The sequence below is a fragment of the Microcaecilia unicolor genome, chromosome 4, assembly GCF_901765095.1.
Source record: "Microcaecilia unicolor chromosome 4, aMicUni1.1, whole genome shotgun sequence".
Classification (NCBI taxonomy): Eukaryota; Metazoa; Chordata; class Amphibia; order Gymnophiona; family Siphonopidae; genus Microcaecilia; species Microcaecilia unicolor.
In genome coordinates, this window is record NC_044034.1 from 52945749 (window position 1) to 52964709 (window position 18961).

The 18961-nt window shown below is 45.1% G+C and overlaps 1 protein-coding gene across 1 annotated transcript in view; it reads right to left on the reverse strand.

Annotated features, from left to right (window-relative positions):
• Positions 1-13033: 13033 nt before the first annotated feature.
• LOC115467868 (matrix metalloproteinase-20-like) overlaps positions 13034-18961 on the reverse strand; it is a 72186-nt gene continuing 66258 nt past the window's right edge. The window contains exon 10 of the mRNA XM_030199363.1: positions 13034-13140. Coding sequence (XP_030055223.1) covers positions 13034-13140 — 107 coding nt within the window. The remainder of the gene's footprint in view (positions 13141-18961) is intronic.

Here is an 18961-nt window from a genome sequence, read left to right on the forward strand (position 1 = left end):
CATCGGGACCTCTCGGGAACCCGTGAAAATCCGGCATGGTTCTATCCTGCGGGATTACCACCGTGTGGGTCACAATTTGTGGCAGGGTACGGCTTCCCATGGTGGCCCCTTCCATCTTCTCTTCCTTCTCTCCGGAGACTGGGTTTGTTGCAGAAACAGAGGTCCCGGGAGACAAAAACTCAGACCCTTTTTTTCCCCAATAACTTAATTAAATCAGCTATACCGTCCCACTGGAAGCTCTAAAATGGAAAATTAGTCAATTCCCTTTTTCCCAAATTCCCACAACACAATACACACTTCTATATTTGCAGATTACCCCACTGGTTACCCCCCAAAACAGGAAAAATCCTGCCGACTACGCCAAAACTGTAATGGACCCCCTGAATTTCAGCGAAGATGGGTGTGCTCAGAATATCTGTTGTTAGTAGTCATGACCAACATCTAAACTCACCCCGCTGAAACTTGAGGGACTTACAGGTCACTAACCTCGCCTTCCACTCCCGTGAAATGAAAGGGGAAAAAAACTAAAATTGGATTTACCCTGGTTAGGGAAATAACCAAACTTACTGATGAAATTAATAAAGTTTGAATTTATTTGTCTATAAGAATATATTAAAACAAAGGTTATCAAATAAGATTGACAATTAAACTTTCATCCTTTGGAATAATTCCCTTCACTTTTTAAACGTTTCCACAAATAAATATCCTTTTAACATTTTGTCATTCTTTCTGTTTCAGAACTCTCTTCCAATGTCAACACAATGAAAGAAATTCAGATAGTACATATGTTCAATTATCCCTTACTTTTTAAAATAACCCTTTAAATAACCACAGGAGTCCAAATGCTTAATGTTTTTCACCCAATGACTTCAAAATAACCAGTTTTTCCCCCTCTATTCTCTTTCTCTCATTTCTATGTGTGTGTGGCTATTATTATAAAGAATTTGATTCTTTGTGTTTTCCTCTTACAGGTTCATCTAGAGTTTTCACTCCCGGGAGACTTTTCAGGTAAGTTTGTATTTTTTTTTCTTGCACTATTTAACCCAGTTCACTTAGCTGTCAGGTATTGCCGCAGTTCACAGAAGTCTTTCTTGCGTCGGGGCCCTTGTCGTCTTCTGATCACCAGCCGGTCCCGTCTGGTCGAACGTTCCACCTAAACCTCACACTTAAGCAACTCAAAGTGGGCAAAACCCTGTCTTTCCTACTTTCTGGAACATCCTTTTCACTGGTGGGGCATATTAACAAATACTGTGGCCAGTTACAATCTAACAAAATAAAATTAACTATAACAATCCCTAACACTTCCAAGCCTAGCTAATTTGTTTTTTTTTTTATTTCCCTATACTGTGCAAGAGTGACAGACAGCCACTATGTATCACACTCAACATTCCATGCATATCCCCTTTACATCTCAAACAGATACCTAAATCATCCACACCTTTCCTATTTTTCTTCCTTGTTTCCACCTATCCCATTCACCCTGCTATCAATTAGCTTTCATTCAATCACTACAGCTCTTGTCTCATTGCAATTCATCCAAAAATTTCTCAAAATTCTTCAAATAAGAGAAAATTAATTTCAAACTCTACCCCAATCACACCTTCACTCCCACTTTCACCACAACACTATTATTACCACCCAAACTCTCTCCAACACTTTTCTTTTCCACAAATTTCCCCTCTGACTTTTCCACTCACAGCAGCACCGCCTCACGCTTTCACTGTCAGACGCTCTCCTCTACAAACAAACACCCTTGTCTTACAGCTGCTTTAGTACCTTCAATCACCAAAATTCCTTTAAAATCTTGCTTTCCCCTCTCTTTCATCAAAATCACCCTTTACCTGCTCACACACAGCACAGCAGCTACTCTCACCTTGGCAATCAAAAACACTCTGCCACATCCCAGCACTTCCTCTCTCTCTGGCTGTCCAACTCACTCCCTTCACCATTCACTCCACATTTACATAAAATTCCCAAATCTCACTTTCTCAATCTCACTTTTACTATCACTCTCACCTCAAGACTTTCACTACCAGCCAAACTCACTTCCTAAAACTTTTAATTTCCTTCAATTCCACACTGCCTGTCCCACATCAAACAGCACATCCACTCTCTTCAGTTGCCAGAACCTCTCAGCAACTGCCAGCCAGCCCCATCTCCCAGGTAACCCCTCCTTAGCTTCCCATTCCAAAACCCTTCTCAAAATTCTAAGCTACATTGCTGACTGGTGGAATGTTCACCAGCACAAGTAAAGCCCCATTTTACCACTTTGTTTTTTTCTTCTTTCCCTAACCCCATGTTACATTTCTCTTGCCACAAGTGTTGATTTCACATTTATTTTTACTGTGGAGTGTTTCCTTAGAAGCTGCAGGAAGTTAAAGCCTTTGGTAAAAAAATGTGATAATCCAAAATTGTGTAAGCAAACTGATTTGCAGACTTTTATCACGTCTGCACCTTTGGATCTTAGCTCTTAGGATTCAGTTTTTAAATGGATTCTTCATGCTCTAGCACAAAAGCATAGGGTAAGTCAAGTGACTCGGACCAAGGTCCCAGGCCTAGCATCCCGTCTCCCAACAGTACCCAGCAGATTCCCAAAAACAGATAGTTTCTCATAACCTAATTCAAAGCATAAGCAATACCGTTCCTAAATCTATGTGGCTAATATTATTTATGGACTTTTCCTCCAAGAACTTGCCCAAATCTTTTTGAACCCTGCTTTGATTACATCTCTGGCAACAGATTCCATAGTTTAATTGTGGACTGTATGAAAAATACTTTTCAAGGTTTGTTTGTTGTTTATTACTTTCATATAGGGAGGAAGTTACTAAGCTGTGGTAAAATATGGCATTGTACTTCAGCTTAATTTACTATGAGAGTCACTAACCTGTGGTAACTCAGTTACGCAGGTTGCTGATGCCTGTGGTAAATGAATAACACAACTTGTGATCAATCTCACAAGCTGCATTATTCATCACCCTGGTAGGATGGGGCTGCTACTGCACAACCTGATGTTTCTGGGGAGCCTTTCTGAAAGGGGTTGAAGCTTCATAAATAGAACAGTGTTCCCCTCCCTCTTCTCCCTAAAACACCCCTACCTTTCATAGGCCGTCATGGATCCTTCTTGAACTATCACCCCCATAGGTCTCTCTGGATTTTCCCTTTTGCAATTATATGGTGACTTGACCCCCCCAGCAGTAGTATCACAAGACTGTTGCTAGGTTCAAAATAGCACTGGTGATCCCTAACACTGGCAGGAGCAGGAGTGACTAGGGATTACTTCTTCTTCAGATCCCTTAGACCCAGAAGCGTAGCCAGGTTGTGACACCAGTGGGAGCGGAGAGGCGTGCACGTGTACTGTGTAGGCGCATGTGTGCACTGCATAGAAGTCCATTTGGGGGAGCGATCGGTCCCCTGGTGCACCACCTAGCTATGCCACTGCCTAGACCACCAGGGATTGACAGAGGTAGGACCAGGAAGACCTATGAGAGATGAGGGAAGTTGATGGGATTCAAGGGAGCCTATAGGGGTCCAAGGGGCCTTTGGAGGGGTCCAGAGGGGGCTATGAGGGGTAGGGGAGCACTGTAAGTTTGTACAGCTCTGTCCTATTTAAAATGATACTCAGGGGCATTAGGCCGCATATTAGTTTATTCAGTTTGCATAATACTAAGAGGCTTTGCAAAATGTTTTGCACTTTATTATTATGCAGTCTGCCGTGACTTACATTAATGTTCAATACAAAAAAAAATAACACACCATTTTGCAATTTTATGTGTATTACCGTTCTCTTGTTCTAGTGCTGTTTGAAAGGTTAAATAACTTTTCCTTGTTTAACTCTTTCACCCCAGCCATGACTTTGTAAATTTTGATCATATCTCCTCTCAGTCATCTTGTTTCCAAGCTGAAGAGCCCTAAAGACTTTAGCTTTTCTTCGTAAGAAACATAGCCTACCCTTTTTGCCATTTCTGTTATTCTTCACTGAACCTTTCCTTGCTCTGTTATATCCGTTTAGATACGGGGCAACCAGAACTGAACAAAATACTCAATGTGTGGTTGCAGCATGGACCTGTACAGTGACATAAAGGTTTGTGGGTTTTTTTTTTTTAGAATAAAATACATCATCTTTTGTTCTCCACTCTTTTTGATTAATTCCTAACATGATATTTGCTTTTTGGGCAGCCGTGGTACACCGGGTTAAAAATTGTAACCATTTCACCTCTATCTAGGAAATCTAGACTGCCCCAATTTGACTGTCTGCACATGTTGTCCATTAGATTGTAAGCTGACTGCACATGTTGTCCTTTAGATTGTAAGCTCTTTTGAGCAGGGACTGTCCTTCTTTGTTAAACTGTACAGCGCTGCATAACCCTAGTAGCGCTTTAGAAATGTTAAGTAGTAGTAGTAGTACTGCAACTTCCATCTCACTCTTAGTGGTGTACCACCAGGTAAAGTTTAAAGCAACAGGTTCAGGGCTTTTTTTGAGGGGGTACTTGGGGGTACTGAGTACCGGCACATTTTTCATTGCTGCTAAAATTGACCCATGGATTACAAGTTTTAATGAAAGAGCTCAGGCTCTACACAACTATTCTGCCTTGTCATAGATTCTGTGACTGGTTGCAGGGGCCCTGGCTATTGTGGGGTGGGTCCTTCAGTTATCACCCCACCCCTGAAAGGGTGGCCTAGCATTTGAGTACCGGCACCTTTTTTGCTAGATAAAATGCACTGAACAGGTTCCTCCTTCAGAAGCTATTATATGTTTCTACAGCATCTGAATGGAGTTCTTTGGAGTAAGACTAGTGGATGCTGGGAAGCTTTGGCTTTAAGGGATCATTTACACTTTTCACTGGTAATTCTCTCTTTGTTTGGGGAACCACAACCTCCTGTAGTCTGCTCCACAGAGTCTCCTCCTGTCTCTTCTCAGTACTTTGAAGAGTCTCTCTTTCTCTTTGGAAGACCTCCTCTCTTCCCTTCCTGGGGAACCTCAAAGAGAACAGGTCTGGCATATTAAAGTTGTGCAGCACAAATGCAGTCCAACAAACGATTATGATGCGGCCAGTGTTTCGTGGATCCCACACCGCTGCATCAGGGATCCTTCAATCTCGCTGCATAAATTTCTTACAATCTATAACTAAATCAAAACACAAGTCTTTAATACACATAATTCTCATCTCAGAGCCTTTATTTCATAAGCCAATAGGGACATAAGCCAATCTGGTCTGGCTATGTGGACAATTTCGATTGGGTTTCCCGTTTTGTCAGCATTTATTTAAAATATGGGTCGCCATGTTTGTTTAACAGTGCTATTGAGAATAATAAGCAGAGTCCAGGTAAGAAAGATAAACTAAAGGCTCCGAGATTAGAATTATGTGTATTGAAGACTTTTGTTTTGATTTACTTATAGACTATAAGAAATGTATGCAGTGAACAGGGAGCAATACAACATGTTGTGGTAAAAGCCGAATTTTCTGAGGCTTTTTCCTACCCTAAAAATTAAATAAGATAAGTTGTATGATGAAAAAAGTTAAGGATGATATTACATTGTTAAAATATTTTCAACATCTGTCACAGATGCACGGTGGTATTAAGATATGATTAGTTGATAGTCTGCACCACTGTCCTCATTATAATTTTGAGGTGATAGAAAGAGTCCAGAGAGAAAATGCTAGATGGCAGGGGCTGGAGGGTGGGGTGGGGAGAGGTAACAGTTTGTAAAAGAGAAAGAAGAATGGGAGAGCCATGTGAGGGAAGGAGATGGAAAGTTGTAGGTAGACACTGTAAAAAGAGGGTGAGTGAGAAATGATAATAAGAATGAATGAAATCTGAATGGATAGAAAGGCAGAAAAAAAAAGGGAGAAATCTGAACGGAACTGATTAGTGTTGGAGCTAGATGTAGTGGAGGAGGTGAAGAAGACAGAAGGAGAGAAAAAAATGACAAATGAACAAGAGACCCTTGGAAAAAGTTGAAAGAAGACAGGAAAGCAATAACCAGAGTCTGGGACCAACGAAGAAAAATTTAAATGGCCCGACAACAAAGGTAGAAAATTTTTTATTTTTAGTGTAGGATGAAGTAACGTTGTAGCTGTGTTAGTCCAATTTTAAAGATGAATAAAAAAAACATAAAAGAAAGAAACAGACAATAATACCTTTTTATTGGATTAAATATATTTTCAACTTGTTTTCTTGTTTTTGGAAGCCAAAACATCCTTTGGTTCGGGACAATATACTGCTGTTATAGTATACTGTCCTGACCTAAAGAAGAAGGTTTAGGATTTCAGAAGCAAGTAAAAAAATGTATTAAATATAAGTCCAATAAAAAGAAATCACCTTATTTTCAAAAAGGAATCACTTTATTTTCAAAAAGGAATCACCTTATTTTTCATTTTTGTTTTATTTAATTTTTAAGGTAGTGATTGGAATATATTCATTTTTGAAATTTACATGTTCCTTCTTGGCGAGGGTCTGTCTGTGTTTTGCGTGTGTGAAAGAGAGCAGGAGTTCTGTTAGCATTTAGGGGCCCTTTATGGAGCGACGGTAAGCCCAATGCGGTCTTACCACTCGCTCTTTCGGGACTACTGCTGGCCCAACGCAGCCGCCGACGGAAGTCCAGCCCAGAGCGTGTACCATTTCTGTGGGAAAAAGAAAACCACGGAAATGGCTTGCGCGGAGCTAACCCAGCAGTAATCGGGCATTGCCGCAAGCTGCCCGGTTACCACTGGTTTGGTGCGGGATCCCTTATCACCACCTCAATGGGTGGTGGTAAGGGCTCCCCACCGCATGGCCATGTGGTAAGCGTTATCTCACCATGTGGCCATTTTTTTTTGGGGGGGGAAGCCTTTTACCAGCAGCAGGAAAAAGGGCCCTGGTGCGTGGGAAAAACAGACCCCACTGCTAGTGCAGGGCCCTTTTTCTTGCAGCTTAGTAAAAGGACCCCTAAATGTCTGTGTAGGATCAATATGTACTATATTGGCTTGTTTAGTTTTCTGTTAGGTGTATTGATGTTCTGCTGCCCAGTATTGCATTTTCCTAGGCAGGCCCCCTTGTTGTATGATTCCTGGAAGTTAGTGTTGTTATGGTATGGTAGAATTGCATTATATGCTCCAAGTAAGGTTTTCCATTACTTCACAGTGGGGCCCCTTTACTAAGCCGTGGTAAAAAGTGGCCGGCGGCAGTGTAGACGCCTTTATTAGGCCTGCGCCAGGCCAGTTTTTTTACCATGTCTGCAAAAAAGGGATTTTTTTTCATGTGACGGAAAAAGGGCATGTGGTAAAACTGAAACCAGTGCATGTCTAAAACCAGCCTGAGCCCTTGACGCCACCCATTGATTTAGCAGTAAGAGCTCACATGCTACATGCACGGCGACCAGTAGACGCACACCAACTGCTGATTACCACTGGAAACGGCGCATTTGGGAGGAAATAAATAAATCATCCATCTAGACATTATGGGCATGTGCCAAATCTGAAATTACCACCAGGGGGCACACTAGCCTGGCAGTAGTCTCATATGGTTAAGTGCTGCACATGTGTAGAGCCTACCGTGGCTTAGCAAAAGGGTCCCAATGTGCCCAGTACTGCATTTTGGATTTGGATTTAGCTTATGTCTTTTTCAGTTGTATCTCAATACAAGTTACATTTAGTTACAGTAGGTATTTTCCTGTCTCTGAAGAGTTTACAATCTGTTTATACGGTATTATACCTGGAGCAATGGAGGGTTTAGAGAGTCTTTTCTCTGCTATTATGTATATAAAGCAAGGAGGTTTGATTGAGAACAGGAGCCGGCATGACATCAAAAAGTTGAAGCCACTTAGGTTAGTCTATGGTTCCCCTTTCCTGCGCAGCCGTCGTTCTGCGTACACTCAAAATAAAGCAAACAGACCTATGAGCTGCTGTATCCACGTTGTCGTCCTTTATTGCTGGTATCATTTTTATTTAATCTCACTTATATTTTCAAACATGCCAGCTTGTGCAGCATACAGATGTAGTCAGAGGAAGTATAATAACTGAATAACTTTTCATAGGTAGGATAGTAATTTGTTATAAATCGTCATCAGTGTATCATCTGGAGAGGCTGGTTAAAGGGACACCCTAGCAATGTGCAGAGACTTTTCCCTTCTGGTAAAGAGCCAGTAAAACAGACATCATGTTATGAGAATCAGGTGCTCAACATTCAGAGTTTCTATTTACTTATTTATGGCAGTTATATCCCACATTAAACATGTATTAGGTTGAAACCTGGGAGCATTTAAAATATTTTTTCCCGTGCCTAGATCAAAAAAGAAAGATGGTTTGTGGGAACTTGCTCCTTTTGTTTTTTGGAATGCAGTGGTATATTATAAAAATGCACTAAATATTGTTTATTACTACTGTTTAAAAGAAAGATATTAAATAATGAGGGCAGAGCTACCTTCATGCAGAAGTCCAGCCTCAGTCTAAATGTGCCAACATTTTCCAGTTCTGTGATATATATTTATTTCTTTTTCAAGTCATTTTTCAACAGTATTTTCTCAATTACCCAAATGCAAACACAATTATAATGTTAATTAATAAGTTTTGGATGTTACTGAATTCTATTATTCTGTCTCACTGTATTTCCAGTTTTGGAACAAAATACAAGAAAACCAATGGACTGCATTAGGGGCTTATAGCCCATTTAGTTATGTTTAAACAAATGTGAGATCTGCATGAAAAAAAATATTTATTTTTATTATTTTGACTTATGAAAAACACTTGCCCCTGAAACATGCTCAAAACAGAATAATCCATTTATACAAAAGAGATGAGGTGAAGATGTGATTCCATGTGCCCCAATGAAAAGAGAGTTTAATTTTACTTTCAATCTTTATAATACCAGGCTTCCCAAGGCAGATTACAAAAGTTAAGATGAACCCATCAGTACACAGGATGTTCTCACAGAAATTTGGCCATGTATTACTGTATTATATAGAACAGTATAGAAAAATGAGCACAAAATACAGCCTTTATTAGTGCTGTTTCCACCAGCTACAATAATTTTTCAAGCTGTTTTAGTGATACTCAGTTTTGATTTCATGATATTTATATCAAACGTACAAACAGTGGATCCAATAAAAGTCCTCTCATAATAGGTGTCTTCCTGAATAAGGTCTTTATTCAAATCAATAAAAACAACCCGACACGTGACGTGTTTCGGCCGTGAAGGCCTGCGTCAGGGGTCTATTGATTTTTGATGCAGAATACCTTGTAAAACAGATGAGTCACAGCCAATTAACTGTTAACAGAGATATCATATGCGATGCGCTGCTGCACTTCATGCGCATCGCATATGATATCTCTGTTAACAGTTAATTGGCTGTGACTCATCTGTTTTACAAGGTATTCTGCATCAAAAATCAATAGACCCCTGACGCAGGCCTTCACGGCCGAAACACGTCACGTGTCGGGTTGTTTTTATTGATTTGAATAAAGACCTTGTTCAGGAAGACACCTATTGTGAGAGGACTTTTATTGAATCCACTGTTTGTACGTTTGTCTTTGGTTCTCCTGTGGAGAGATCACCTTCTGTATGATATTTATATCTACATATGGGACGCTTTCAAATAAATTAAACAGCTGTCAAATACGTTTTAAAAAAAGTCTTTTGTCGTCCACCTTTTAAGGCACTGTCTATCCAATTGGAACAGCTTTTGACTTTTTACATATGGACCACACATAGGCAGTCCATTATTTCTAATAATATTTTACTTTTGCTTTCAATAGCGTTTGCTATTGTTTTGGGTGTACTTGTGACTTTACCTACTACCAGTAAGCTATGCCTACTGGCTTCAACCCATATAATGGGCTAGATAGCCTCGTTCCGTCTCCTGTTCTCAATCTAACCTCCTTGGTATAAAAAATTTAGATAAAGTACAACAAGGTAGAAGGAAAAGTAGTCTTTATTTCAATTCAGAAAAACACATTCTTATTCCTAGCGCCTGAAAGCAAATAGCAATTGTCATTGAGGAAACACATAGTCAAGAGGAAAGAGATTGAAAAGCTGATAAACGGGTATTATCCACAAGTCAATTTTCTGTTGTGTTTTTATCTACAATTCTCAAAAAGTTAACATGACTGTTTCTTAGCTGGATTCCTACCCCTGGTTTATTGTTATACAAGTGGCCACACAGTGCAGTGTCTGGGAAGAGCATGGGAGTGTCATCTCTCAGGAGCAGGATCCTTCATAGGAAGTGAGTTCAGGCCCAAGGAGGTTTCATGACATGATCCTATCTGGCCCATTATCTAAGCTGAAGGCAGTGGGTGGAGCTTGCTGCTATATTAGTCAGAACAAAATATTAGCAATGTCAAACTTGTGAGGTTTTTATTAAATCTCCTAGGTTTTGCATTTTTTTCTGTTAGGATGGAATCGGGGGCGGGGGATGTAAAGGGAGTTTGAGGGGATTGAGGAGTTTTCAAGGGGTCTGTGAAGGGGGGGAGGGCTAAATTCAAAATATATTTGTCAGTGCTCCAGAACTTGCTTTGTTATTTGCAATGCTGTATTGTGGATTTCAGTGCTGCGCTATATGCCTTTATTTTTTTCTTTTTGAAAAGGTACCCGGGAGGGCAGGGGAGGAGGGAGAGGGGTCACTAGATCACCAGGGTCATTTGCTGGGGAGGAAGGTGTGTGATCCGTTGGACTACCAGGGGATTTTGTCGAGGGAGGATTGGGAGGTGAGGAGGGGGGTTGGGAGGCATTGGGGGAGTGTGCAGTCCATTGGACCACCAGGGAATTTTGTCGGGGGGGGGGGGGGGGTTGGGAGGTGCTCGGGGGGTGCTCGGGAGGCATCAGGGGGGTTTGGGGTCCACTGGACTACCAGGGAATTTTTGTTGGGGGGTGCGGGATCGGGAGTTGCCAGGGTGTTGGGTATGGGGGGGGGGGGTCGGTGTCAGGTTCAAGGGAGTTTGGGTCCAGTGCATCAGAACTGTCAAATGCATTTGATAGCTTGGACTCGCAAACAGCGAGCAATGCACAAAGGGAGATCCATGCATCTCATTTGCATGTGATTCCCTTTGCGCATCGCTTGCTGTTTGCGACTCACTAATGTTTTCGAGACAGACATATTTTATGGCTGCCTTTGTGCTCCAGGCCCTTAGTCACTACTGCTATCTAGTTTCATATGCGGAAAGTCTAGGGAGGTTGGAGAAGAGTCAGCTGAGGGGAGATACTACTACTACTACTTATCATTTCTACAGCATAATATAGAGGTCTATAAAATCCTGAATGGATTGGAACAGGTAACACAAATTAATTGTTTATTTTTCAAAAACTAGAAAGACTAAGGGGCATGCCATGAAGTTACTGAGTGATACATTTAAAACAAATCATAGAAAATATTTTTTTCACTCAACATATAGTTCAGCGCTGAAACTTGTTGCCAGACGGTGTAGTAAAAGCAGTTAGAATAGCTTGGCTTTAAAAAATGATATCCCAGGACAAATTTCTGGGAAAAAAGTCTATCAATTGTTGGTTATATAGACCCAGGGAAAGCCACTGCTGATCCCTGAGGTTAGTTAATATGGGATTTTTATGATCCTACTTGTGACTACTGTTACCTCTAAGCTGTGCAGTGGGGGGTGGTGCTTCAATACTGTGTTCTCAGGCAAGTTCCTTGGAGTTCTGCAGAGCTTGCTTGACCTTCACTATTGAAAATGTGATAGTGAAACAGCACCCCCCTACTGGCAGGATTGTAGGTGGAAGACTCAAGCTCAGTTTAGAGGGAACAGTGCTTATGAAACAGGATGCTGGGCTACATGGATCTTTGATATGACCCAGTATGGCAATTGCTATGTTCATGGGTTCTTACCAAAGAGTAGGAGGAGGATCGGCAGAAGTCTGTGCTGCTGTTGCTACTGAAGAGTTTCCACAGTGTAATTATCACATTTCTGACTGAGAAATTGCTTCTTTTGTATGAGTGGTAAGTTCTGCAGGATAAATCGTTGCTGAAGAGTACTCAGAGCAGTGGGAGGATGCTGCAACCTATTCCTCTGTGTGCCGACACCAATTACAGTAACTTTGAGAAAGGTGAAGAGAGGTAGGTGGAAGGGGAGGTGAAGGCCCATATGTGCTGCCTGTAGTATGTGCTTTTCAACTTGCTTACATTCTCAAGCATATTTTATATTTTTGATTTTATATTTTTATATTTTTGAATATAAGTTGTACACTTTTTCCTAAAAAGAAAAAAATTCTTAACCCCTAATTTTAAAACTTTTTTGCTTAGTCTCAAGAAGTTGAAGGGGAAACATCTAACTCTAGATTGTACAACTAAAAACCATGTAGGATATTATAATTATATCAGAAGCAATATTCATAAAAGTAAAAAGAATACCAATTTTGAATTTCTAGAGGAACATTAAAATCGTTAGGGATGTCAGTCCATTTTTTACTATCGCATAGCTGTCTATGTTTCTACTAATTATGTAGTTATGGATGAGTTTCAGACAAGCAGAAGTTAAAAGCATTCAAAACATTTCCCTAACAAAATGACAATGAAAGAGCACACGGCAAACTTCAGAAATGTTTTCTGCAGAAAAAGGTGCCATCACCATCCAAGTATATATAGGAGCAATAACATTGGGACAATCCTGAACCATTCAGCTGACATTTGTACCAAAGAGGCTAAATAGGTATCATTTACTACTACTACTACAAATCATTTCTACAGCACTACCAGTCATACGCAGCGCTTCACAATTGAACATGAAGAAAAGACAGTCCCTGCTCAAAAGAGCTTACAATCTAAATCAGGACAGACAGGACAAACAAGGGATAAGGGTAGGACAGACAGATAGGAAACCCATATCCTCCTAGCTTAAGACTTTCAAACATATACTACCCAAGATGGCAAAAGCAAAAACCAATCTCTTCTTCACTATTTTAAAATGTCCTAATACTTATCTTTACTCTTAAGATTATACTATTTTCCAAAGCATGATGAGATCCTGGCACCATAGGATGGCTGTATAATGAAATGCTATCTGGTTTAGCACACTCTCACAATCATTGGGCAGTTCTTCTACAGTGCCTTTTAATTTTGACATCCAAGCCATGCATTAGCTTTCACAGTTGACACAATGACTTTCTCTTCATAGTTGTATGCATATGCTAGAGAGCCACAGAATATGTGTATAAACCCTAGAAAGAAACAGAATGTACAAAATTTATCATAATGACCTATGAATTTTGTGCATCCTTACAAAGTATATCCATATGATTTGAAACAATTATTTTATGAAGCAATATATTATATTGTAGTGCTATAGTGATTTAAGCGCTCTTTTACCAAACTGCCATAAAACGTGGTCTCAGCATGCCCTTACATAGGTCTTTTCCGTGTACTATGGCCATTTTTACTGCAGGAATAAAATGGCTGAATTTCCTATTTTCCCCTTAATGGCCATGTGCTATTTATCCCATTAGCACCTAGCCAATCGCACATGAGCTCCTAATGCCACTTATTTTAGGGACTCAGGCGCTAAACCTGCACTAATTGGTTAGCGCATAGCAATGCCGATGCGCTAACTGATTTGCATAGATGCACCCACTCTCCCCCCCTAGACATGCCCCAACCATGAAACATTTGAAGAATATTTAGCACGTGGTTTGTGCTTTCACATTAAAAAATTACTGTGGGACGCCTTAGTGCCCCCATGGTATGCAATTTTAAGCTGTGCACATATCCCTTCCCAAAAAATATCAGTATCTACTTCAAATAAAATGTGCACATTGAATTATGTTGGTATAATACAGTATATATTAATAATTTGGTAATTTATAGCCCACCTTTCCAAATTATGCTTGAAGAGACTCTTTTACAAAACTATGGGGCCCTTTTACAAAACGTTGTTAAGCCCAACATGGGCTTATCGCACACTAAATCGGAACTAAAACTGGTCTAACGTGCTGCTGGTGATAGTTCCAGCTCGTGCACATGCCATGTCCTGCGCGCCAGAAAAAAAATGATTTCTAGCATGGCGCTAACCTAGTGGTAATCGGGCATTGCCATGTGCTGCCCAGTTACTGCTGGGATACTACAGGAGTCCTTATCGCCACCTCAATGGGTGACGGTAAGTGCTCACCACCACATGGCCACATGCTAATGTGGAGGGGTATTTTCGAACGGGGACCAGTGCCGTAGCGAGGGCTAACGGCACCCGTGGCGGGTCGCCGCTGCGCACCCCCCCTGGGTGCAGCACGGCGCGACCCCCCCCCCTCTGCGGCGCACCCCCCCTCTGCGGCGCACCCCCCCCGGAGCACAACCTCCCCCCCCCCGGAGCGCATTCTTACCTGCGGGAGGGCCGATCCGCCCCAAGTGCACTTCACTCGGAGCTGCGTCGGCCCCGCTGGTTCCCTGCTCTCTCTGCCCCGGAACAGGAAGTAACTTGTTCCGGGGCAGAGAGAGCAGGGAACCAGCGGGGCTGGCACCCCCCGAGCACGTGCACCCGGGGCGGACCGCCCTTCCCGCCCCCCCTTCCTACGCCACTGACAGGGACGACCATCTCTAAGGGTGCCCAACTCTAAGGATGGTGCCGCGAAAGGGCAGGGCAATGTGTATTATCGAAACAAGATGGCCGTCCATCTTTCATTTCAATAATATGGTCGGGGATGCCCAAATCTTGACATTTAGGTCGACCTTAGAGATGGCTGTCCTCGATTTTCGGCGATAATGGAAACCAAAGACGTCTATCTCAAAAACGTCCAAATCCACGACTTTGGTCGTTGGAGGAGCCAGCATTTGTAGTGCACTGGTCCCCCTGACATGCCAGGACACCAACCGGGCACCCTAGGGGGCACTGCAGTGGACTTCACAAATTGCTCCCAGGTGCATAGCTCCCTTACCTTGGGTGCTGAGCCCCCCAACCCCCCCCCCCCCAGGTCCACCTGCCTGAAGTACACTGTACCCACTACAACTGCTCCAGGGACCTGTATACTGCTGCGATGGACCTGAGTATGGCATTGGAGGCTGGCAAAAAAGTATTTTTAAACTTGTTTTTAATGGTGGGAGGGGATTAGTGACCACTGGGGGAGTAAGGGGAGGTCATCCCCGATTCCCTCCGGTGGTCATCTGGTCAGTTGGGGCACTATTTTGAGGCTTGGTTGTGAAAAAAAATGGACCAAGTAAAGTCGGCCAAGTGCTCGTCAGGGACGCCCTTCTTTTTCTATTATCGGCCGAGGATGACCATCTCCTAATCACACCCCAGTCCTGCCTTCGCTACCCTGCCGACATGCCCCCGTGAACTTTGGTCGTCCCCACGACGGAAAGCAGTCGAGGGTGTCAAAAAATCGGCTTTCGATTATGCCGATTTGGATGACCTTGTGTCAAAAGATGGGCGCCCTCTTTCGAAAATAAGCATGATAGTAACATAGTAAGTGACGGCAGATAAAGACCTGTATGGTCCATCCAGTCTGCTGAGGAGGAAGGAGGTGTTTTAGAGAGCTCTGCTGACTTCCAGTGGAAAGGGAGTGAGACCTAGCTCCCTCCCCAAAGATGAGGAGGGTCCCTGGGGAGAAGGCCTCAGGAAAGTCCCAGGCTGTGGGGCCTCCTGGGGCCCGGGACCAGAAGGCCGAAAGGAGTGGCTCTCTCCCTGGTTTGACTACCGGGAGAAGGGAAAGGAGTCCAGTGGACCGAAGGGAGAAGCAGCCCGGTGGAGGCCACAAGAGCATTTCCCCCTCCATGGCCCAGCTTGCGGAAGGTAAGCGAGAAGACAGTGGAGGGGGGAGGAAAATAGTACAGGCCCCAGAAGGGCGCTTCCAAGGAAGGGAGAAGGAAGAGGCGATGGAAGTTTGCCAGAAGCCTTTGCTGGAGGCAGATGAGAGTGAGAGTGAGGAGAGTGGATCGTCAGATGAGGAGTTCCTTGAAGTGAGCTATGACCCTGATGATCCAGCAAGTAGTGTGGTAAATATTGTAAGACGAATTAAGCTGGTGGAAAAAGAAGTAGTGGAGCTAGGAAAACGTCTGAAAATGGCAAGAACTATGTGTAAATTTGCCCCAGCGGAGCACAGACAAATGTATGTTAAAGAGGAAGCCCGGATATCGAAGTTGTTGGGGAAAAAAGAACACTTGTTGAACTGTTTAAAAAAGGGCTCTGTGAATCCTTTGAGGGAGCTCTATGTTAACCGAGAAAGGATGGCTTCTATACCACAGTCTGGGGGTTCAGGAACACTACAGTTGCAGCAAGCTTCAGTGTCTTCAGCAGCATTAGAATCTAAAGAGTTGTCTGGGTTCAGAGGTGACCCCACTTTAAAATACATGAGACAGTTGGCAACACAGTCCAGAGCACTTACCCCGCAGCCAGAGGATAAGGAGGCAGCGGCAGGACATGGCTCTGAGGTAGGGGCTGGAGCGGAGATCCTACCTGTGGAGGGGAGGACAGAACTCAGTACATTGTCAAAACTCCAGATAATGGAGGCAGCAGAGGGAGACGCAGGTAGCAGCCTGTTTTCTACAGAGGTGGTGGTCGAAGTCTCAGAGGGCTTACCTGCAGTTGTGCAAACAGCAGAGACAGTTGCCGTGAAGGAGGCCCTGTTGGAAAAGGGTCAGCAGAGGCAGACTCCGGTATTTTTGGCCGGGTCTGCAATGACTGAAGTGGAAACCGAAGCAGCATGGCATCTGGAGAAGCCCCGCCCATGAAGTCCGGGAGCAGGGGAGGTCTTCCCTGAGCATGGAGTAGCTGGCGGTTTACAGGAGAGGGGTCGGAGAGAGAGGAATAGGAGCGGGCAGCAGCTGGGAGCTCATTTGACCAGCTGTCCATTACAAGAGGTGAAATCGGGGGGTGCTAACAGCCAGCCTGTGGCGGTATCAGGAACAGACAAGCCATGCCTCCGGGAAGCGCCAGCCATTGGGAGAACGCAGGACGGACTGCACCAGAAGCAAAGGGGAAGTAACCCGATTGTTGAGAGACTGTCGTTGACTAGAGAAGTGGACATGGCAAGTCCAACAGATGTGCAGCGGGTGGTGGAGCGGACCTGCCAGCAGGACGGCTGGGAGCGAGGAGCCAAGGGGAGCGGCGGAGTTCCGGAGGCTTCGCCCCTGGTGCCGGAGGTTGGAGGGAGTTCAGGGGCGGAGCGAGCAGGGAGTCTGGTATCGCCAGCTGCAGACCTGACTGGACAGGAGCCAGAGTATCGCCAGGAGACAGAGGAGAGGAGGCGATTAGCCCAGAGGCTGGAGCCTGCAGTGGCAGGGACGAGCAGGGACGTTCCAGGAAGTGGAGATGGGCAGGACAATCAGTTGGAGGCAGCCCAAGCAGCAGAACTGACTATGGACGTTGCTGGATGTTTGTCTGAGAGGGAAGGGGACGGGGGACAGCGGGAGGGGGAGGGGGCTGTGGAGATTGAGGAAGGGAGAGGGATGAGGGGAGGGGCAGAGGGACAGAAGGGGGGGAGGCAGAGGGAAGGGCTGGAACAAGTGTGGAGGGGGGGTGGTGGGGGCTGGGGTCCAAGTCCTTTGCGGCAGTAGTCCAGGGAGGGGGAAGGAAGGAGGGGGGGAGATCGGGTGGTTTTGAGGGCCCAGGGAGGGGTTGGGGGGAGCGGGGACAGGGGGTGGACAGCTGCCTAAGCGGCGAAATGTGGTACAGCTGAAATGGATAGGGGAGGGGGCAATGCCCTCCAGGGATCGGGTCTTGAGGCTGGTGATGGGGATGGGGTTTATACTCGAGGACTTTTACGCGTGTATACACCCCATCAACATCCCAGAATATGACTTGAGCTTCATGACCCAGAGGGGGATGGAAATATTCTGGGAAAGGTACGAAGGGGTGAGGGGAAAGGGGGAGTGGCGGGACCTCAGGGCCATTCCAATCAGCAAGCCGGACCTGGTGCAGGTCACCCTGCTCGTGAGAAATGAGTCTATCTCTGGGGCAGATTTGGCCTACTGGCTACAGAGGTACGCGGAGCTGAGATCCCCGCTTACAAAGTTACCGGATCCAAGCAGGGTTTGGGCAGGAGGTTGGGGAGCCCTGGTCAAATTGAGACAGGAGAGCCATGTGGTCCAGTACATTCCTTCGGCTGCCTTTATCGGTCGCGACAGGATACTGTGCTTTTACAAGGGGCAGCCGCGGCAGTGCTTCAGATGTGGTTCGTTTAGGCACTTCAGCATGTCATGCCCAGTGGTAAAGTGTGGAAGATGCGGGGATCAGCACGCCACAGAGGACTGCACCGCAATCAGGTGCAACCTCTGCGGCGGGTTAGGCCATGCATATCGGAACTGCCCTAGGGCGGCCCATAACGAGTGGGATATGTGGGGGAAGGGACAGGGAGGGGGGGTAAGGGAGGAGGGGATAGGGCAGGGGGTGATAGGCAGGGAGGGGCAAGGGGGGGAGAAGGAGGGGATGCAGGAGGGGGGGCGGCAGGGGGCTGGGTTAGGAGTGGAGCAGGGGGGAGAGGGGGAGTGGGTACAAGTGCCACAGAGGAAAGGGAAGTTTCGGAGGGGGGGGGGGAAACTAGGGGTGGGCGGGGAGGGGTCACTGCAGGGGAAGAGGGGGGGGAACAGATTTCAGGTGTTGGAGGAGGAGGAGGAAGATAGGGAGGTTGGGAGGGAGGAGGAAGAACAGGGGGAAGGAGAAGAGGTGGAGTTAATGGAGGAAGAGGGGGCGGCAGGGGGGATTGGAGAGGGCAAACGGAAATATGAAGATGCACTGGAGGAGGGTACTGGTGGTAGGAAGAAGGGCGGGAAGGCTCTGGGGGGAGGGGGAGGGGGGAGGGAGGAGGAAGAGGGAAGGGAGGGAGGGAGGGGAAAGGGGAGTAAGAGGAAAGCTGAGGGGGCTGGGCAGGTGGTGAAGGCCCAAGTGCAAGCTTGGGGGGACAGAGTGGAGCTAGAGGAGGATCTGGAGGACCTGGAGGACTTGGGAGAGGTGGAGGACTCGGAGGAGGAGGTAGGGGGTGGGGGGGGAGAGGGGAGAGGGAGGGTTCAGGGGGTGGGTCCGGATAGAGCAAAGAAGAAAGGAAGGAAGAAAGGGGG